Source organism: Neofelis nebulosa, chromosome 2, assembly GCF_028018385.1.
Source record: "Neofelis nebulosa isolate mNeoNeb1 chromosome 2, mNeoNeb1.pri, whole genome shotgun sequence".
NCBI lineage: Eukaryota > Metazoa > Chordata > Mammalia > Carnivora > Felidae > Neofelis > Neofelis nebulosa.
This window is the reverse complement of record NC_080783.1, coordinates 153,504,122-153,527,385: the sequence shown is the minus strand read 5'-3', so window position 1 is coordinate 153,527,385 and position 23,264 is coordinate 153,504,122. Positions and strand designations below refer to the sequence as shown.

Below are 23,264 nucleotides of genomic sequence, written 5' to 3'. Positions count from 1 at the left end.
CATTGCAGTGATACTGCTGAACACTTCACAGGATTTCTCTTGTCAGCTTTGATTTAGGATTAGACATTATTGTCTTTTGTATTGACTTGGTCTCTGTTTCCTTTCATCGACATATCCTGTAGTGAAAATACATTCATACCAGAGTTTCTCATGGGAGTGAGAAAGGGTATATATATATAGAGAGAGAGGGGGGGGAGGGAGAGGGAGGGAGAGAGAGAGAGAGAGGCAGCAAGTTTTGGTGTGAAGTCCATTGGTTCAGATTCTGACTCTTACTTACCAGCTATGTGAATTTGTGCAAATTATTTAACTTGAGCCTGCATTTTCTTATTTTTATAAAATTGGGAAAATCCCTACTTTTCAGAACTGTTGACGCTTAGAAATGAGATGTTTAAAAAAATCATTTATTTGTCAGTAATTATTGAACACCTGGCAAGTGCTAGGACTGTGCTGTGTGCTAGGCATGGCTTTTGCCTTTAATGGACTGAACAATAATTATAGTACGTTACAACATCTATGAGGGAACTAGAGAGAGGTGCACAGGGAACACACCCAGCTGAAACTGAGTATGTTAAGAAACATTTTCTGGCAGAGATACTTGAATGAGTAAGAACTGGGCAGCTGAAGAAGAACGAGGCATTCCAGGAGAGGGACTAGAATGTGTAAATCATTGCCGCTAAAAACTGTAGGGAATTGTGGGTGGTCAGTGCATGTGCAAGGTTGGGGGAGGGTGGTATAGGACAGGTCCTATAAAAGAGTTTAGGATTCTGTCATGTTGGTATCAGGATAATTACTGAATAATTTCAAAGGTGATTATAGATTTTTGTTCTAGAAGTATTTATTTGGGTTAGATGGGGTTCACTATTGAAAGCAGAGAAAGAAAATGTTGAACCAGTTCCTGTGGGCCAGGTAGTTAACATAGACAAATGAAGCATGCAGAGTATAAAGAAATAAAACAAAACTAGAAAAATGCATGCTTGTCTAAAGTGGACAGATGTTACTTAGCTCCAGGTGATTATTTTGTCATTTTTTTATGTTTTGTCAATGTGAAGATGCTGTCAGTTGATCTGATTATGTTTTCCCCAATAGAAGTCAGAAATTGATTTTTTTTAAGATTTCATTTTTTTAAGCAATCTCTGTACCCAACCTGGGACTCGAACCTGTGACCCTGCTATCAAAATTTGCAGCTATTCCGACTGAGCCATCCAGGTACCCCAGAAATTGATTTTGAATGATGTATCTCCACAGTTTGAAACATTGGAAACTAATTCAAAGCACAAATTCAAACACGGTGAGGGGGGGGTGGGTGGCAAATGGAATATACCTGTGAGTAGGGATCATCCTGTTGCCTGCCCTTTATACCTTCTTTCTTAACTAGGACATTTACAGCAGTCTAGGTGAGAAAGAATGAGAGACTGGGAAAAAATTGCAGTGAGATATGATAAAAAGGTGAACTGATGGTGATTTATTCAGGTTTATTGGTGGTAAGGAAGTGGCACTAATGGATGTTTGGGCATAAAATAAACTGGACTCTCCCAGAGATTCAGGGGATTCATCCTGCCTGGTTTGCCCTGTGGAGGTTGAAAGAGGCATATCCGGCACAGATCCAAGATGTCTGGAGCAGCAGGGGGGTGGGGGACTCTGTTTACGTGTCCTGGGTTCCCTTTGCATCTGTTTGCTGTGCTCCCAGATCTCAGGATACTCACTGGCTTTTTTCCCCTCTCTACTCTTTTCCTGATCTTTCTTCCCTTTGCATTGATTGCCCACAGTTTCTTCCCCCTCACAGTTTGATCTAAGGATGACTTTAGCGTACTCCACCCAGCCTTGTTCTACCTTGACAGCTCTTTGTCTTAATTCTGGAATTGCCCAAGTTTCCTAATTCAGATTCCTGAGACAGAGAGAAACTCATGGACCTCATTCCTTTTGTACCAAATCAGATCATGCATTGCTGTCGGGATCGCAGACTGACTGCCCCTGCGTTGAGGAACCAAGTCTTTTTCAATCAGCTGTGTCTGGTTGCTGGTAGGATCTCATAGTCGGCCTGGCTTTGCCTTCTCAGCAGTGCATATAAGTAGAGCATTTTTAGTTAGAATGAACTGAGTGCCTGCAGAAATGGCAGTTGGTATTCAGATATAGTGAGTGATGAATGTGGGGAGTCACAGTGGATCATGAATTCACTAAGATGAGAAAATATAAAAAGAAAAGTGGATTTGATTGGTAATTTGTGTGGTCAGTTTAATGAAGTTTCTACCATTAAAAACATAATAATAGTAAGCTCAGACTTAGATAAATGTGCAAGTGGGGCATACATACAGAATTAAAAACATATTATTAGAGCTTTAATATTTCATGATTTATAATAAGCATATAATATGAAGCTTGCCTTAATCATTAAATAGTAAATATGAGTAAAGCTTGGAAAACGTTTATTGTAGGTATATAGAAACAGCTAGTTTTTAATTTCTCTAATTTGTACTTTTCATTTAAACCTAAAACAATGGCTGCCCTTTGGATCCTACTAGATATCAAACACTGTACTACATTCTTTCTCTTCATTGTCCTGGATAATGCTATGAATGGCTCTCTGAGGTTTGTATTATTTTCTCAATTTTGTACCTGAGGAAACTTATGCACAGATAGGTGAGTTAGGCAGCATCAAATCAACAATGAATGCAGAGTTGAGATTAATTTGTCCACAGGACTGTCTGACACAACATTCTTTATTATTTTTAATTTGTATAATAATGAAAATCCACTTGCATTTTCAGTTTTGGAATGTTTCTAGATGCATATAGTGTGGTGTCTATGATTTGGCTATTCGTAATTTCAGCAATGCCTAGATGTAAAAAGGAAATGACTTTTGAAAGGTTCATTGATGTACGTGCACTCTTCACATTCAGGCTAGGTCTGTTTGATGCCAGACAGCCTATTGAGAAAGTGGGAGATGTAGGCATTCAACATATGCTTTTTGTCTCTGGTGCCAGACATCGTACTTAGCTTCATTTTTTAACTGCGTTGACTACATATTTTGGCATTGTGTCGACACATCAGTGGAACAGCCTCTATCAGCCCACAGATGGTTCCTTTTGGTGGCAGTTCTCTCGAATTCACTATCCATTGACAGCTTCTAGGCAGAGAGGGTTCTGTTCCTAATCAATACATACACAGTTGAAAGATTATATTGCGATTTGAATGTGCCACTATATTTTAAATTTGTGGGTTCTTGGTATATAACAGTATTTAAATAAGTAATTGAGTAAGTGAATGCAATTTTTAAAACCCATTTTGTGACCTTTTAGAGAAAGTATTTTAGGCTGTATACCATCGATACAACCATCACCTCTTAGAAGAATTATTTTTGTGCTTATGTAGCAATTAATCTTCACTCTCAGTACTGTCATTTAAATCTCTCTTATTATATTGATATTTTGAGAAGTGGCCTTTAAAAACGTATGGGAATGGTGAAACATTTTATCTCAAATTGGAAATTAAAATTGGTGGTTAGTTTGCAATAGGGAAATAAGGAAATATCATTGAGCCATTGAACTAACGGTACTCTATGCCTTGACTCTGTTTATTCAGAGTCATTTGTTATTTCATTCAGCAAATGATGTATTTATTGAGTTTTTACTATATGCAGCTTTTTCTGTGTGTGTGTGATGTGAAGAACTGAAACCAAGAAGAATGAACATCATTTTACCAATACCCATAAACTTTCTCTTAAGGCGAGAACAAATGTATTATGAAAATATTTAGAGCTAAGACTTAATACCATATATTCCTAATCTTTGCTGTCTTTTGAAGCATGACATGTTCTCACATTTTTAGAGATTCAGCTTGAATTAGAACAGGGTCAGTATTTTAGTTAGCATTCTTATTTCTTATATTATAAGAATTGGGGATGATTACTTAGATTGGGTGTTGGCCCCCTTTAAAAATGATAGCAAATGTACAAAGACCTGAAGAAAAATCATTTACAGAACTTAAAAAGCACATGAAATGAACTGTAGACACATTTAACATCCTCCCTCTCCCATGTAATAGAGAGTAAGCAGGCTGTTTGTTATTTAGAGTGCTTACTTTCTATTGGATATGGCTTATTTTCAGCTTGCTATATAGTTTTTATTTTAACGTGCCATGGGGTTTATAATCATAATGTGCATCATCATTCATTTTTCCAACATTGGAAAATGTTGATTGAATAGTTTTGCTGTGCACACCTCTGTGAAGTTAATTGTGCAGAATTCAAGTAACTATGAACATTCAGATTTTAATAATAATTATGTGGGAAGGATTGAGAAGATACAACCAATAAAAGTTGAAAATGACACAGTTTAAGACAGGAAGTAAATTATAATGACTGAGTTTTACAGTATTTTAATAACTTGAGCATCACATAATTTTAAAATTTTTGCCACTTTAATTCTGATATGATGGTGTATAAATGTTCTTTAATTTTTATGAAAAATTGTGTTGTTTAAATCATTTGTGTCAATTCAGCAGTATTTCATCTCTGTTGTGTAGTATATGTTTTAAATGTTTATTTATTTATTTTGAGAGAAAGAGAAATAGAGAGCTAGCAGGGGAGGAGCAGAGAGAGAGAGGAAGACAGAAAATCCCAAACAGGGCTCTGCTATCGGCCCAGTGCTGACTTGGGGCTCAAACTCAAGAACTGTGAGATCATGACATGAGCCGAAATCAAGTCTGACACTCAACTAACTGAGCCATCCAGGTGCCCCTGTGTAGTATTTTTAAATGTTTCATTCTTCAACCTCTACATGATTTGAAATTCTCTTAAATAAAAATGACCAAAAACCAATTTAAATATTATTTTAAATATTATTTGATAAATGCTCATTTATGTGTGTGTGTGTGTGTGTGTGTGTGTGTGTGCGTGTGTGTTTTGGTCATCTGAACTGTATGTAATATTGTGTGAGGCTTTAAAAAATATATAGTAAAATATTTTAATGACTTTATTAGCATATTTAAATATCATAAAAAATTAGAAACAAAAAAGGATTTGAAATCCTGATATCAAGAAACTAATGTTTTCGGGGCGCCTGGGTGGCGCAGTCGGTTAAGCGTCCGACTTCAGCCAGGTCACGATCTCGCGGTCCGTGAGTTCGAGCCCCGCGTCAGGCTCTGGGCTGATGGCTCGGAGCCTGGAGCCTGTTTCCGATTCTGTGTCTCCCTCTCTCTCTGCCCCTCCCCTGTTCATGCTCTGTCTCTCTCTGTCCCAAAAATAAATAAAAAACGTTGAAAAAAAAATTAAAAAAAAAAAAAAAGAAACTAATGTTTTCTTGGAACATCTCTCAGTGAATTTTTTAAAATTAAAAAAAAAACACTCGGTTTTATATATTTAAAAAACAAATAATATGTTCCTACCTTAGACATTTTTTTAGTGTACATTAACATGTTAAGTGTATAATATCTAGAAAATTTTATAACCACATATTATATGGTTTCAGTTACTTAGGTGTGTGTTAGCTGGAAAAATGTCCCATGGTAACATGATACAAGAAATGCTTTGGGGAAAAATTTTTCTAGGAATCCACAATTTCGGTTCTTGGTCTAACTTGGAGTCTAGTTAGTTCATTTTTCTGGACCAAATTTCCTAATATCAGAAGTTAACAAATTAAATTGGGAGGAGGCCAGTAGCTATGCTGACTCTAAACTTTGAAATAAAGTTAAGTCCACTACAGCAACATACTTTTTAACTTTAAAAATGTGCTTGCCTTTAGTATACTTTTTAATTCATTAACGTTTGTGATTTTGTTGCATAATACCACTTCTGCCGTGTGACAGGTGGTGGTTCTTAAGCATACAGCTATCTTCCTTGTAGCCTAACTCATTTTCATTACATAGCCTTGTTTATTTTAGACCATGTGCACACCTCACTGACATTTCAGTAGGATGATGAAGTATTTTACCATAGTTCATTTTGCAAAGATTTTAATGTTTTCAGTAATATTAAGTCGGTTAAAAAACTTATCTACCACTTGATAAGAGGTGTTAGAACGTCATGGCGAGGTGTTACTATGCACTGTTGACCAGAGAAATAGAAATGTTATTGGTTTATATTTTATGTATTTATTTTGTTTTATATTTTATCGATTCTGTCAGTATCACTTGAAAAATGCCTTTTAACAGTTGTTATTGTTCTTTGTCAACAAACCCAAGAATGTGTTTGATTTAGACTTTGAACATTTTCTGTTACGTGGTATTTTTCATAAAAGAATGAAGATCTAGTATTTTTGTCTTACACTTAACGTCTATTTATGTACAGTTTTGTCATTATTGGTATAGCAGAAGGCAGCTTGTGAACAAAGAAATCCTACATTTATCCTGGATTTTTATTTCACCTGCCGAAGTTAAATCTCACAAAATTTGCAAATTGAGAGAAAATTAGTAATGTGTACTTATTATACCAGGTTATCAAGGAATTTTAAAAAAGGGCGAGGCTATAGTGGATGAGAGAAAAAAAACTTCAAGTTTTGAAAAGTTGGCATTTTTTAGAATAGATTAACCATGTTTTTACATTATCCCTGTTGGTAATGCACCAAAAAACCCCAAAAAACAAAAACCATCAACTGACCCATAATGAGGCAACCCCTTTAGCAACTCTTGCTTCCCTTTTATTTACTAATTTTTTAACTTTGTTTTAGGCACCGAGTAGCTTCTATCAGCTTTTTTTTAATCTTCTTCTGGGCTTCACTACTCCTCTCTGACAGCCTCTAGGTAACTATTCTTTTCAAGGAATAAATAGATCTTGATTGAAAGGTAGTTTTACTTAGGTTTATTTGAACTTTAGGAGGGCCGGGATCATGTCTTTTGCCGGTATGATTCCCGGAAAGTGCAAGGCACAACAGATATTTTTTAAATGAAATAAATATTTGGTGAATGAGTGAATGAACGAATGAATGAATTTCCAGGCAGATGACTATATTGACAGAACATGAGTAAGCCTTTTTTGTTTTTTCTTTTTCTTTTTCTTTTTCATTTTCTTTTTCTTCTCTTTTTTTTTTTTTTTTTTGGACTGGATTCACCTTTTACAAACTCTAGAGAAAGAATATCAATTTTTCATAGCACTTTTATTCTTTGACCAAATAAGTATACCTATCACTTTCACATCTACTGATGTCTCCCACACAACCAGGACAGTCTATGACAAGGAGATTCTAAGTAAATATTTGTTGGAGTAATGAATAAATGAACGATCCCTTCTCTATTCACAGTATTGCAAAAAAGGAAAAACAAAAACAAAAAAGGGACAGACCTTGTTGTGGGGGGAAAATTTCCATGAAACTAAATAATATAAACATGATGTTTGTAAGTACTCAGTCACACACACACCACACACACACACACACACACACACACACACACACACACAGCAAACACTGGAAGGCTGGAAATACGATTTTTAGTATCATGTTTATACTTTCTCATAGATAATATTCTGTACAGATTTTTATAAAGAGAAGGGGCTTCCATTTTATGGGAGTTTAACAGAGCAGTTAATTTAGGTGATTTGTTTGTGATCAGCAGTTGGAGATAGCTGGTGTCAGAACAAGAATTAGAAATTGGTTGGTATGATTCCCAGGCTGTTGATCTTTGCCCTGCAGTAGGGTTGCTTCCTTTATGGTTTTAGGCCCTGTTCATTTGAACTGAGGATGGATAGCTCATGTCAATCTACATATTGTATTGCAAGCTTCTGAAGTATCCAAACCACAGTAACCATTGGATGTGACTCGGTAGTTGCTTGGTCATAGTATTTTCCTATTGCCTCCTAAGTATTGCTTTATGCCCAAGGAGCCTGGGCTTTTAAATGATAGTCCCCGAAAGACTCTTCCCCTAGAAAGTGAAAGAATCATCTGCAACCATGTTTGACCATGTTTTTCCTCCAGTCTTGCCACCCTCTCCCCGCAAGAATGTGACAGTTAGCCCTAAACAACAGTGGCTCTCTCCAATGATGATTCCTAAGTTGCTCAGAGTGGATTGTAGTGAGCAGATGGAAAGATAGCAGATTGGGTGGGGTGGGGGGATTTCAGTCTCTTGCTGTTATTTACATTTGATTTAGTGTAAAATGAGATTTAATTGTTCATATTAGAGCCAATTAACGGGGAAACCCAAGAAACCTGGTATGGCGTATTGAGAGCCTGCTGTAGAATGAAGAAGAGTATGTTTTCTCACACAGACAGATTGGTGGCTGAGTTCTATACATTGTATATAAAATAAATAATGAAGTTGTCAGAAAAGATTAGAAGTTAATACATTTGACCCAAACTTACTAAATTATGTGTCACAAGTATTGAATTACCTCCAGACTTGTGTAGTTCCTGAAACTGGGAATTAAATTGATCTGAATAGCAGTAGATATTTTATTTTTAAACTGTTTTAAGTATTTATAGAAACAGTGATAGAAAGTAATTGTAATTTTCTGATATAAGTAGCGATCTATTGTCGAGGAAGAGCTAAAAATGCTGGAATTAAATTTTTCTTCATTAGACATCACTAAAACTGAAAATTTACATTTTCAGCATTTCAGGTCTTTTAATTTTATATTTAGTATGCACTTACTAACTGTAAGTATGGGTCAACAATGATATGGCAATAGTCATAAACATTCCAAAATACTAAGTTGTCACATATATTTCATGGCTTAATTCCATATATTCTTCTAAGAATAAGGTCCTCAGTGTGAGTTTCAAAACTATCAAGTATGAAGATTTTGTTGTATGCAAAATTAATTGCCAAATGGTGTGTCTGAAGGCAGCATATCTCTTGGCAAATGTGTACATATTTAGTCAGGACCTCCTTTTGATTTGGAAGAAATTGAGTGTGTTTCCCATAGCACTGAGACAGTGTATAGAAAAAATCTTTTTCCTTTTTCTCCAAATAGCAGTCATTGACATAGGTACCATATTGCACAAGAGAATGAATCAGCAAATGGCTTAACAAGATTAAAATTATGTGTATATATTGGGGCATCTGGGTGGCTCAGTCAGTTAAGCCTCTGGCTCTTGACTTCGGCTCAGGTCATGATTTCACAGTTTGTGGGTTCGAGTCCTGCATTGGGCTCTGCGCTGGCAGTGCGGAGCCTGCTTGGGATTCTGTCTGGCTCTCCCTCTCTCTCTGCCCCTTCCCACCGTGTGTGCTCTGTCTCTCTCTCAAAATAAATAAACTTAAAAAAAGTTTCAAAAAAAATTATATATATTAAATGATTACTACATGGTTTCTATGTAATTTGACAGCCTCATTTGCATTTTTTAATATGAAAGTTTCAGTTACTCTAAATATACAGTGAAGTAAAATTAGATTTTCTCGTCTTCTTGGATTTGATTGTCCATTTTACTTTATTTCTAAAGCTTGTGAAAACTCCCATATACTGCTTTACAGGTGGTAGATTCCTTCATGTGTTAGCATCTCTACCCTTTTTCTGTATTTACTATTTTCTCTAAACAAACAGGCTAAACTATTTTAAAGGGATAATTAAGCTAACATGCTCCATTGTATTTCAGTGTTCCATGTTTTCCAAAACTGTAACCTCATTTTTTCCAAAATTTAATTTAGTTTTAATTGGTAGACAAATCCAGTTTTGAAGCACTGGCCAACATTGTTTTCAGTTACTTGCATGCCGTCTTTCACTTCTGACTTACTAGCTAAATAAGATATTGAAATGTTAAGAGCTGGTGAGCAAGCCATATCTGATTCCCTAATTAGACTTTACTGATACAAAGATAAATGTGAAGTATTAAAACTGGAAACATTTTAGTAGCTTTACTACATTGTAGCTATCGGGTTTTTATCACTTTTATTTGGGGATATGGAATGTTCACATGGTATCTTACTTACATGATTATCATTTCTTCAACTTTCCCTACTTTCTTCCAATATGAAGAGATCACTTTCCTCTGAGCACCACAGATTAAGAGCTACCTGTTCTAGAAAGTAATCTCTAATTCTTCCTAGTTTCTTATATTTCCTCAAATGTGGGATTGGTAGTCTTAGCTACTAGTTTCAAGCCAGTAGTTTGTTTCTTCTAAGAAACACCCATGGAAGTGAAGTGACCTTTATAAAGTAACCTTTGTTGTGTGCCCCACAGAGAGTACTGAGAACAGAACTCCCAGGGAGACGGTTCATCACCCTAAAGGGAGGGAGAAAGGTTTACATCACAACTTTCCATGAAAACTTAATTATTTTAAGGGGCATTGAAAATTTTGCTCAAAATAATTTTATTTAAAATGTTCTGTATAGATTGTGAAATTCAAAAAGAAACAATTGGTATTTGTTTAAAATTCAGAAAGATAAAAGTGATACCACTTTTGGAATAAGGAAAGAACAATTTACTGGGCATTTTTTTTTTTTTTTGCCAAAGATTTTTTTATGCTAATGGTCATAAAATGTGGATCTTATTCTCTAGACTGAGTAGGTTAGGAAAAAAAGGGCCTAAAAATATTTTGATAATTCAGTGCCCAAGATCACATAGTTTCTAAGTTAGTATACCTGGAGTCAGATCCAGACTTTGCTCCAGAGTCCGTGTTTTTACAGTTAAGGCATTCTGAGCTTAGAGGAAGAGGGAAGAAATGTTAACATTTCATACCCTTGTCTTCCTTCTGTTTCTGGAACATGCCAGGCTTTTTCTTATGCCTGGAACTCATTCCTCGGCTTGTCACGTCACTGATTTTTTTCTCATCCTTTAGGTCTTGGCTTTAATTAATGTCAACCCCAGAGAGGGTTTTCATAACAATCTTATGGAAAGCACCTCCCAAATTACATCATCCTATTTATTTTCTTGTTTAACAGTTGTAGTATCTGTAAATACTTTCATTTGTGTGTCTCTTCCACTATAGGTTCTATGAAGACAGGGACCTGTCATTTTCCCTTTTGTTTCTTCAAGTTTTATCTCACATAACAGTACTTGGCACATATTAGCATATTTAGTAGTTATTGGTTCAGTGAACAAGTACAACTTGTTATGTATTTGGTTCCCTTTTAAATATATAGAGATAAGCAAGTACTATTTCCTCAGATTTTTTAAAAGAAATAATTAAAATTGCATTTCAGTTTTAATTGTTAGTTGTTACTGTGGTAGTCAAAAGTTATTTGAAAGAAGTCAGTTATATGTAAATTTCCATGAAAATTACTAGAAATCCCTATTGAAACTGCTTTCCCAGTATAAGACATTTTGTAAGCTTGCATTTATTTCCCACACAAGATCCTTTTTATGCAGGCATATTTTAATTATTGAGTTATTAACTTGATTGTATATCTTACACAAAAGAAAGCAATCTTTCACTGATATTTGAGATTTATGTGTTTCAGTTTTTGCATGAAATAGATACTGTCAAGACCTTGTGTTTAGCATCAGAATCTTACACAAGTCTTAACAAACAGTAACCAAAAGTGAGCTCAAAATACAGAATCCTAAGTGGCAGGTAAATGCTTTCACCGCTAGAATATAAATTGCTACCTTTGGTTACAAAAAGAATTTTGGGGCGCCTGGGTGGCTCAGTCGGTTGGGCGTCCGACTTCGGCTCAGGTCATGATCTCACGGTCCATGAGTTCGAGCCCCGCATCGGGCTCTGTGCTGACAGCTCAGAGCCTGGAGCCTGTTTCAGATTCTGTGTCTCCCTCTCTCTGCCCCTCCCCCATTCATGCTCTGTCTCTCTCTGTCTCAAAAATAAATAAACGTTAAAAAAAAAAAATTAAAAAAAAAAAAAAAGAATTTAACATTGGGGCACCTGGGTGGCTCAGTTGGTTAAGCGTCCGACTTAGGCTCTGGTCATGATCTCGCGGTTTGTGGGTTCGAGCCCCACGTCGGGTTCTGTGCTGACAGCTCAGAGCCTGGAGCCTGCTTCGGATTCTGTGTCTCCTTCTCTGTCTGTTCCTCCCCTGCTCACTCTCTGTCTCTCTTTCTCTCAAAAATAAAGATTAAAAAAATTAAAAACAAACAAAAAGAATTTAACATCTATGTTATATAGCATAGTGATTACTTTTTAAACTATGGAGAGCAGGGAAAAAAACTCCACTAATTTAAGTAGTTTTTCTTAAGTAAAGTAGGAATGATTCCTTTCTAGTCCAATTAATTAGGATAGAAGGGAGAAAATTAACCTGGTAAAGAATTTCTAGTGATATTCTAGTAGCCACTTGATTCTTCTATAAAAGTTACGGTATTTTCATATCTCAAAGTTCTTATGCATCTTACTTGATTTTGGCAGTAAGCTACTATTACAATTCGTGTTTGTTGACTACTGCCATCTCAGTGTTTTGAAATGCCTACTTTCCAAAATTAACAAAACATAGTTTGGATATGATAGTGTTTTGTGATACTAGTGGACAAGGTAGTGTTGTTGCTAAGCCCTATGGGAAGAGGGGAGTGCTGTGTAGAGTGTCTATAAAAACAAAGCAGACTGCTTCCCTGGAGTGTTCTGACTTCTTTTGTTATGTGCACATGGGCCTGTGCCATGTAGCTCTTTTTAGATATGATTCAGAAAGTCAGAGAGTAGGAGGTAGTCTGCTGATCTACAAGGGAGAAAACAAAATTGAGGCTGGTGAGTGAGTTTTGTATTTAATTCTGTACTTGAAAGTAACTAGTTAAATAACGTGTAAAACAATATTTGATTATCTACAGATAAATTCTTATCCACAGACATTAGAAAAAAAGCCATGCTCTTACACTGCTTCTTCTTACTTGGGATTGCTAATAAATTAAGTACTTAAATGAAATACAGTTATAAAGGAAAACCAAATACTTAATTGCAGAGTCAAGAATAAGTAATATTTTAAAAACTTTAATTCCTATGATATTTGCACTTCATTTGAGTTTCAGGAATTAACTTATGCATCTGTGAGGAACTTAGACTGTATTTCATTGTCTGTTCTATTTTAGATTGTTCTTTTTATGTTCTGTGACAACTCTACCTTCTAGAGTTATGGTGAGATATAGGCTTCAGTGGCTCTTAAAATTTTGAAGCTTGTAGACTCCCTGGAGAATCTGATAAAAGCTAGGTAGTAACTCCCAGGTACATATGAAGGTTCATACAGACACCAAGTCTTACACCCTTAGAATCTATTTAATTATAAACCTCCACTTTGGATAGATCGTGTGTGTGTGTGTGTGTGTGTGTGTGTGTGTGTGTGTGTGATATACAAATTTTGCTGATTTTTTTCTTTTTCACTTTAAGGGTTTTTTTCATAATATCCATCTTTGCCATTGCTGTATCCCAGATGCTGGTGATACTGTTGAAGAAAAAACAGACATGGTTTAACTTACATTTAGTTAAAATCTGGGGGAGACATGCATTAACTAAATAAATTATAAATGGGAGGTTCTAAAATGATGGTTTCTTGGTGTAGTGGCCACATGCATCCTTTCCGCCCCCAATTCCCCATTCTTTCTCCATTTATTCTCCACAGGTCGGCAAAAGTGAGCTCTGTAAAATATAAATTGGGTCACTTTCTTTTCCTATTAAAAACTCTTTGGTGGTCTCAATTGGTGTAAACCCCAAGTGATCTAACTTAGGATTTTCTCTCCAGCTTTCCATGGAATCACACTTGGACAGGCTCCCTTGCCTTCAGGCTTACTAGTCTTATTTTAGTTCCTGTCAACATCTGAAGGTCTTTACACCTGTAGTTTCTTTGCCCAGAATTATTTTCCTCTCCCCAACTCACAATTACTTCTTTTATCCTTTTTAGATTAAAATTTGCATGTTCTTGTCTTAGACAAAACCTGCCCAATCAAAACATCCTCTTCTCCCACAACTTCCAGACATACAGCACTTTAATTCCTTACCTATTTCTTTATTAGTACCTACTACAGCATGAATGTGTGTGTTGATTTTACATTTTGGGGGGAGAGGTGGGCACCTATTATTTGCACTAAATTTGGCTCCATGTAGCTGGTAATCCTATCTTTGTTTTAGCCAGCTCCTTGCATACTGTATGCTGTCATCCTTCAATAAATAAAAAGGAGAGTTGGAGTGTAGGTCCAAATACTTGACCAAATTAGGGGAGTCAAGTTATTCTTGTGTGGAGAACTGAAAGGTGCTTGTACATTTGACTAATTGAAGTAAAATGTAGTGTCTGAGCTCAGAGATCTTCTGTTCAAACCAGGTGGGACCCCGTGGCCTATGTTTAGGATTTTTCATCTTTATGTTAAGAGCTGATAGTAACCAGGAGCTTGGCCTGATGAGATTGAGTTTGAAAGGTCACAGTTGCTATGAGGAGAAAGGATTGTGAAGTGGGGAGAGAAGAACTAAAACATATGGCAGGGATATTTGAAAAGATGTTGTGACAGCATTGGAATCAAAGATCAGTAGGTGGCTTATCTTGCTAAAAGTAGAGACATGGTGGGGTGTGGGGGGGGGGTGCCAGGGTGGCTCATTCGGTGAAGTGTCTGACTGTTGACTTCAGCTCAGGTCATGATCTCACAGTTTGTGGGTTCATGGGTTCGAGCCCCACATTGGGCTCTGTGCTGATGGTGTGGACCCTACTTGGGATTCTGTCTCTCCCTCTCTGCCCCTCCTCTGCTCTTTCTCTCTCTCTCTCAAAATAAGTAAATAAACTTTAAAAAGTAAATAAATAAAAGTAGAGACAAAAGAAAATGTATTAGAAGGATACATTAAAATCAGCCAGACTTGGAGATGTCTGGTGTCATGGACGACTCCTGGGTTTCTGGATGGTATAACCAGCTATTGACCGAGAAAAGGAACATATTGTGTCCAGTTACAATTACAAATACGTTTCTTGTTTTTTTTCGCCAGTCTTTTTTTGTCTTTCATTTTCATCTTCCAAGTGTTTTCCACTGTTTTCAAAGGCTATAGGCATAGAAAAATTGGCCACCCTTGTTATTAACAATAGATCACTGTGTATAATGACTTCCAACCATGCTAAATGTACTTGAGTAAACATATAAAAATATTAGAATAGAAATTTACTGGGGCTCCTGGTGGCGCAGTTGGTTTAAACATCCAACTTCAGCTCAGGTCATGATCTCATGGTCCGTGGGTTCAGGCCCCCCGTTGGGCTCTGTGCTGACAGCTCAGAGCCTGGAGCCTGCTTGGGATTCTATGTCTCCCTCTCTTTCTGCCCCTTCCCCCGCCCTCAAAAATAACATTAAAAAAATAAATAAAAGAAAATTACTATAAAACTATATAGGTATATTTTGAATACTTTATTCCCTTAATAATTTACAAGGAAGTATAATTTCTCACTGATGTGTAGAGAAGAATGATGAATGTCAGTCAAACTGATCATCAAAACCATTGACTTATTAAAAGTTTATGAAATGTAAAATATAATTGGTGACTTCTTAAAATTGGATAAGATACATTAAATGTTCAGATCATACTATCTGTTCATTTAGGTTGACATGTTAGCTTTTTTTATTTAAGGGAGATTTAAATGCAGTCTTCATGAGGTCAGATTTAATTTTGAATTCTTTTGTATTTACTTATTTAGTGTTTATATCTCCATGTGACATTTGTTAGTCATTTGAGCTGCATTGTCAAATATAATGGCTACATATCTTGAAAACTGTAGTGTTACACCATGTTAAAGCTGAACAAGGAGGAAATGCACATTTTCCTGTATGAAGCAACAATAAAAAATTAGTAACACTCGTTATGAGAGTTGTATGAAATTAGAGACTTGGCTTGTGCCACAAAATTATTCAGAGTGAGTTTCATACACATTGGGTATCTGCGCCTAAAACTTTTTATACATATTCATGAGTTTTTATAAAAGAAGAATAAAATGTGGTGAATTTATTAAAAATACATTTTTTGATAACCTAACATTTAGTGAAGCTTATGACTTGTATAAAACTTTTTTAAAGTTCTAATTATCTAAATTAGAATAGATTCCTTAGATCTTATTTGTGCATCTACTCAGTCTAAAAACAAGGAATAACCAGTGTGTTTTTTTTTCATTTGTATTTGAGATGCTCTAATAAGAAGTAAATACTCCTGTTTATCCTTTCTTAAAACATCTTGGTATACTAACAAAGTAAGACTTTATACAGTAACATTTCTAATTGCAAGAATCAGTTTTCAAGTAAAACAGAAGTTGATATATGGGACTTACCAATTTCAAATAATAGCTTCATATTTTGGAAAGTGTCCAGGATTATAATCAGGTTAAATGAAATTATTTTCAAGATATAGGAATATAAACTACATTTTAAGTTGACAGAACAACTAGTCCTAATGAAAGCATTTTTACATTTATTTGCAGGCAGAATGTTATGAAATGATGAAGGTTCTGATTTTTATCAGTGTTATACTGTCAGAAATTGTTTCTATTTGTACTTAATTCATTTCCATGTTAGCATAGTTAAAATAACCAAAAGCATATTTTTTTAAGTTTTTCATTTTTCTGCTCATGAATATTTTTACATTTATGTTGGTTGGTACTTACTTATATAAAACTACTTTTTAAAACGCTTTGTTCCATTTTACCTAAAGTTATTACCTAGTTAAAGCATTGGTAAATGATAATCTTTTCTGTCTCTTTTGGAGACAATATTTTTATTGTCTTGTTCTGAAATGTATAACATAAATATAAATGACTATGTTATTGGTGGAAAATGAAAAATAAAACTGTACGCTTCTTTTAAAGCTTACTTATTTTTTGAGAGAGAGAGAAAGAGCATGAGCCAGGGAGGGGTAGAGAGAGAGCATCCCAAAGCAAGTGCCATATCATCATCATGGAACCTGATGTGGAGCTTGAACTCGTGAACTTTGAGATCATGACCTGAGCCAAAATCAAGAGCTGGGTGCTTAACTGACTGAGTTACCTGGGTGCCTCTAATTAGAGGCCTCTAATATTTACTTTTCAAGTCTTAATATTAGTGTTTTAATAAATCTTACTTCATTTATCATATTTTAAGTATTAATTTGTCACTAGACACCGATAGCCAGAGAGATTAAAATTACTTAGAGATTAAATTTAGCATATTTTTAAAAAGATGAATATGTAGATTGGTTTGTTCCGTACCTATTCTGTAATCTCAAGGAAATGCACGAGGCCACAGTAGTAATGAAAAACAGTTACATTACAGTAGTAATGAAATGGCCATAACATTCTGAGTTGTGAGTTTTCATGGATATGCAAAGTTCCTTAGAAGTCTTGACTTTAGTCTGAAAAACTACAAGTAGAATCATCTCCCCTACCTCAAAGGATTCTTAACCAATTTTTATAATATGTGGTTTAAATCTTCCATATTTTTATTGTGAAGGCACTTGTAATGCTGATGATTTGAATGTTCTCTGTAACCTTTTTGTGTTGACATACTCTTCTCACAAAGACTTATTTATTCACCCTGTTAAGTATAGGTGCTGAGTGACTTTCGTGTTTCAGTGTTTTTTTGTTTTTCATTTTTTTAAAAAATTTTGTTTATTTTGAGAGAGCAAGCAGGGGAAGGGCAGAATGAGAGAATCCCAATCTAAGAGTGCAGAGCCCAACGTGGGGCTAGAACTCACAAACTGTGAGGTCATGATCTGAACTCAAACCAAGAGTCGGATGCTTATCCCACCGAGCCATCCAGGGGCCCCTTGACTTTTATGTTTCAGTCTGGCTCTTCTAATACTCATGTCAGATTAAGTAGAAGGCGACATATGTCCTTAGAAATTAGAGTATTTTGTACATTTATTTCTGAAAAATCGTTGCCAGTAGATGACACAAAGACATTTTTATAGGGATGCCTGGGTGGCTCAGTTGGTTAAGTGTCCCACTTCGACTTAGTTAGGTCCTGGCCTCAAGGCTTGTGAGTTAGAGCCCCGCATTAGGCTCTGCTCTCAGCGTGGAGCCTGTTTCAAATCCTCTGTCTCCCTCTCTCTCTGCCACTTCCGCACTCATTCTCTCTCTTTCTCTCGCTCTTTCAAAAATAAACATTTGAAAAAAAAATACTTTTATGAACATCTATGTAGACATACTCTGTTTATCTTAGGGCTAGCACTTAGCCAATATAATCATGATTTTCCTATTGTGATAGTGTTAAAATTTTTTTTAATGTTTATTTATTTTTGAGAGAGACGGCGTGAGTTAGGGGATGGGGAGAGAGAGAGAGAGAGAAACACAGAATCCAAAACAGGCTCCAGCTCAGAGCTGTGCGCACAAAGTCTGATGTGAGGCTCGAACTCCTGAACCACGAGATCATGACATAAGCCAAAGTCGGAGAGTTAACCAATTGAGCCACCCAGGCACTCGTAAAAATGTTTTCTAATGTCCGTCAGTAAAAAGGAATGCTGATGGGACACCAAAGCATGACTGGCTCAGGTCATGATCTCACTGTTTCTGAGTTCAAGCCCCGCATCTACTCTGTGCTGATGACTCAGAGCCTGGAGCCTGCTTCACACTCTGTGTCTCCCTCTCTCTCTGCTCCTTCCCCACTCATGCTCTGTCTCTGTCTCTCAAAAATAAACACTAAAAAAATTTTTAAAAAGGAATGCTGGCAAGTCTATAGAGTGCAAAAATAAACAAAATAAAATAAGACTATCAGAAACACTTATAGTTTCTTACTGGATCATTTTGTCAGCTCTGTTAGCTTAAATGCTTCACTCTTTGGAGAACATGCAGGATTAAAATGAGCAAATTTATGGTATGAAGCCAGAATGTGGAATGTAGATTAAAATAAGAACAAACTAAGTACTGTGTTTATTCTGTATTACTGAATCTTGTAGAGAAAATGATGAAGTTAAAGCTCAAGTTTATTTTTAATTCAGGGTCTTGACTGAAATGTAAAGGCATTTTAAGCCACCTACCTATTTCAAAGATGGTATGGATAGACCACCTGCTGTTAACATGCTGTAAGGAAAATGGAGGGATGTAAATGAGTTTTGGTGATTTGCCTGCCTCTGAATATAAATGAAGCTGAAAATCTTCGGTCCTATGCTCTTAATAGTGAACTACTAGAGTGTTCAAATCTTTGTGCAAAAGTGAAGGCTGTTATAAGGGATTAACATTAGCTTCTTTTAATTTTTTTTTTATTATGTGAATACTTTTTAACACTGGATAACCAAATATAATTCAGTTATAATACTTTTAACATGTCTTTAAATGCGGTGTTTTGTGAAGGTGCTTTGACATATCCTGACTAAAATGTAGGAAAACCCATTTTATTTTAATTCCATAAATGATACATCAGAGTAATGGCTGACAATGGGAGAAAACGGAGTAGCCTTTACAAGATATACAAAGTCAGCCTGGCTAAGGTAGTCAAATTATTTTTAGAATTCAGATGCCTTCCACATGAGACAAGACTGATAAAATTTTCTGAGTATATTAGATGGCAAGAGCCTGGAGATTTTTTGAAAACTTGGATGGTATATTCTGTGAATAGATTTGCAATGTTTGAGTAGAGAATGAGGGAACTTGACATCATCACATGATTCTTCATTTTCCCCCAATGTGTAAATAACCTCTTACCAGTGAACACATCCAAAGTGCTGGTGTTGCTGGAAAGAATTTCAGCTTTGTTTGCGTTGATAAAGTTTTCTGTAGGCTCACATTCCTTCTGATGGTTGTATATTAAAATGAGAAAAATGTACAAAACCGTCTAATTTTAGATGCAGGTAAGGAGATGGAATAGTGAGAAATTGTATTTGTGCATAATTAAGTCTAGATTTCTGTGTGACATTTATGTGGCTTTGTCCTAAGAATGCATAAAGAGTTTCCTAGATGTTTTCCCACTCATAAACTTTCAGAACCACAAAATCATGATTCATTTTGGATGAGTGTCTGCTCCAGCATGCCCTCTTTATGCTCATCCATGGCTTGGAAAACTTGCCATCCCACTTTTTCTGCCTGCCTCTCTTTAGAAACAACTTAATTGCATGAGATTGTCATAATGTAGCTTTAAGCCCTTCTGAAGATCATAGGTCAAGCTGCAAATTAAAGGTGAGCCTTGCTTTATAGTGTCAATTATACCTTTTGGATCACTGGTGGAATATTGATCAAACATTTTAGTAATAAGTTTCAGTCTAGATTAATTTATATATTGTGTAAAGTTCATTAAAAGTACCAATCAATATGGAATGAAATTGTGAAACTTTTGATCTTGAAGGTCCCTGCCTTATTTACTACCCTTAATGGAATTAGTCATAAATGAAATTTTTACTGAAATTTAAAATAAAAGAACTGTACGATTATAGCATCAAGTTTTCCAAAAGTGTTCCTGCAGTTGCTGCTTTCCAGATCATGAACTCATTGTAAAACAGCAGACGAGCAACATCTTAGTATTTATTCATATGTGTTTGTAAATATTATTTTGTAATTAAGTCTGCCTTTTATACCATTGTCACGTAAACTCTAAGGAAAGAGGATTTATGGCAAAGTCATTTGCTTTTGTGATAGAGCTTTTTGGTTTTTGAAATTAGGAAAAATGTTTGATTTGCTCAATGAGCAAAAAACTTTTTTTGTACAAGTCTTGATTTGCTCATGCTACCAAAAGAAAAATACCTAGCTTGCTTATGTTCTAAACTCTTAATTCTATAGGTTGCTCATCCTTTCTTCACAAAATCCCTGTAGCAAGTGACCTTGTCAAACAAAAGTGGGGAATAATGGGAGGCAGCCCAGGGACAGTGGCTCATTTACAAGCAGCTGTTTGCTACTGTCAGAACAAAGGCAAATCAGAGTTGCATTAAAGGGATATGACAGGCAGAGTGAACAACTGTCCACCTGCCAGCCCACTTCCCTAATAATACTTACCTTTTACTTCTTGGTTGAAAAACTGACTGGCTCGAGTAGTTATTCCCAAGGGAAGGGAGTGAAAATGGGTAAGAAAATAAAGATCCATTTCTATAATTTCAAAAAATAAAGAATTACGGAATTAGATTTATTAAAGCACCTGTATAACGCTTTTGAATGACAGAAACATTACGAATATACATTCCATAGACTTTTAATTGCACCGTTCCTTGTTACATAGGATTTGAACTATGATGTATTTGTATCTATTAATATTGTACCATGTTGTGATTAAATTCTTGATGCACTTTTATAAATTTAACAACAGTTAAATCTTATTCTTTAAAAGAGTAATTGAGCACAGTACCCTTCTTTCTGTGTGCACATGGAAAAAGATTTGCCTTTTATTTGCATTCTGATATAAACTCTCCCTTTTGGTGATTGTTTTTGGAGAGGGACTTTAGGTTTACTGTGACGTATGTGCTGATGTGAAATGGAGAGCATTGCCTGTATCTGGCATTTGCATTTTTTAAATATTGCTTTTAAAATGTTCTAGAGCTGTACATTTTCTTCTACCCTGCCTCTTTAATGCACAGTTGGTAATATGTCCTTCACTTGAACTTTTCCCCCATAAATCAATTATGCATTTGCAATAGTAGTTCAACTTCTTAAAGTGCATAAAGGAGAATACTGTATATCAAGTGCTTATGAAATAAGTATTCATTTGAATAAGAATCTAGACCTTGAAAATCTTCACATTTTTGTGTCTTTCACTGAACGGTGTAGGTAGTTTAAAAAGTTGACATTTTCGAAAAGTTAGCATATTTGAGCTATTTTTTTTAAATATGTGAAGCTAAACTATCAAAATGCTTTTCACATATGACTTTATGTGATATAAAGTCATTCAAAAATATAAAAAGTTTTTAATGTCTGGCCAAAAGAGGAATTCACGTTTGTTTTACCATATGCTTTGAATATGATCTTCAGATATTTTTTAAAGCAGATACAGGTCTTTTTTTTTTTTTTCATTTTACTCCTGTCAAAACTTTGTATGCATTCTACCATGAAATCATATTTAAGAATCCCAACATTTGTTAATGCTGTACCTTTGTTACACTGTGTTCCATTATTTCCTGTAAAGGTCTTAATGATACTGAAGTGGACATGTGACCTTTTGCACTTACTCAGATGTGCTATAAAAATTACTTTTTTCCATTGATTCTATTACACCATTTTGGACCTCGAGAGAAATCCTTGATTTACATTTAACAGAGCTTTTCATTTAATAACAAGTAGAGTTCCCTGACTAGCAATAAATGCTTATTTAACTTGAATAACTTCAGTTAAAGACTGTAGAATTTAAAAAGGACTTTGGAGAAAATTTAATTCAACCCCTTCGTTTTTTAGAGGAATATTTTATGACGATGTTCGTTCAGGATAACATAGTAAGTTAGTGATAGACTCAAGGTAGCAGTCTCAAATTGAGAGAAAAGTTCTTGACTTTCATTGTTATTCCCCCCCTGCCTTTGGTTTTTACACTGCTAAAAACTTCCCACATTCCATCTACTGATGGAAGCTCAGCTTCAAAAATTCAGCATCGTTTCTAAGCTGTGGACTGGTATGGGTTATGTATCAGCAAGTCAGTCTCTTAGGTAGTCGAACTGAAAGTAGAATTAATTCCTTTTCTGCAACAAGATTCCCTGATTCATCTTAACGACTCCTGCTCAACCCCTCATTTGAGAATATTGAGACTTAATTCCTATTTCTGTCTCCCTAATCACTTTTTTTTTTTTTTGGTTTAGTTTGGTTTGGTTTTGAGTGCCAGTGAAGTAGCAACATTTTGTTGTAATAGATATTCTCATTCTAAGATGACATAAAGTGGATTCTCAGGATTGACTTTCAAACTAAAAAGTGTTTGCCTTTATCTCTGCACATCAAAATTTATCGCTGTAATTGACATGACTAAGGTGACATGACACAGAGCTGAAGAGCATAGCATGGTTGAGTGTGAATCTCAGCCTTTCAGTTTTAAACAGGAGTGCTCTCCTGTTCATGACCTTGGGCTGCTTACTTATCCTCTTTCTGTCTGGTTTTGCTTATCTTTAAATGAGGATTATTACCATACTGTTAGGAGGATTAAAGAAATTCATATTTGTAAAGCACTAAGACATTTTATTTAAAAAAAAACTTGGTATTTTGGGGAAAGAAGTTAGAGATAGATCTTAAAAGAAATTTTGCTGGCTCAAATAGATAGCTATTTGCGTAAATAGATTAACTATAGGGATACCTTGCCCTTAGAAGTTATTGAGAGTGGCTTAGCTGCTTAATAGCAATCAAAATCATTTGAAATGTTTACCAGGTGTTAATCATGAGTCAGGCTTGACAAGGCAATTAAATTGTGTGTGGAAGAAAGAAAAATCTCTGTAAATCATGTTTACAGATGTAAAAAACAGACTATGAGGGAGTAGTTATAAAAATTTATACTTTTTCATTTGTTTTACTATATTAGAATATTATGTAGTTTGAATAAGCATTTACAGTTCCTGGTCCTAAACTTGTACTACAATATAGAGGGTGAT

At 35.4% G+C, this 23,264-nt stretch overlaps 1 protein-coding gene and 1 long non-coding RNA gene across 36 annotated transcripts in view; one reads left to right on the top strand and one right to left on the bottom strand.

Moving 5' to 3' along the window:
- Nucleotides 1-23,264, top strand: part of ADGRL2 (adhesion G protein-coupled receptor L2) — a 624,153-nt gene that overhangs the window by 487,624 nt on the left and 113,265 nt on the right. For 2 of the 35 annotated variants that reach the window (XM_058716845.1, XM_058716847.1), the window contains exon 1: nt 12,395-12,551. The exons of 19 other annotated variants lie outside the window; for them this stretch is intronic. In XM_058716845.1, the coding sequence (XP_058572828.1) occupies nt 12,452-12,551 (100 nt within the window). In that variant the 5' untranslated portion in view covers nt 12,395-12,451. Of the gene's footprint in view, nt 1-12,295; nt 12,552-23,264 lie in introns of those variants that run through there. 14 more of the 35 variants (XM_058716860.1, XM_058716848.1, XM_058716850.1 and 11 more) reach the window with 10 other exon arrangements.
- Nucleotides 12,776-20,752, bottom strand: LOC131504499 (uncharacterized). Its single transcript, XR_009258027.1, has 2 exons — nt 20,707-20,752; nt 12,776-13,239 (listed from the first exon to the last, which is right to left on the bottom strand). It is a non-coding gene; the product is annotated as an uncharacterized LOC131504499 (long non-coding RNA).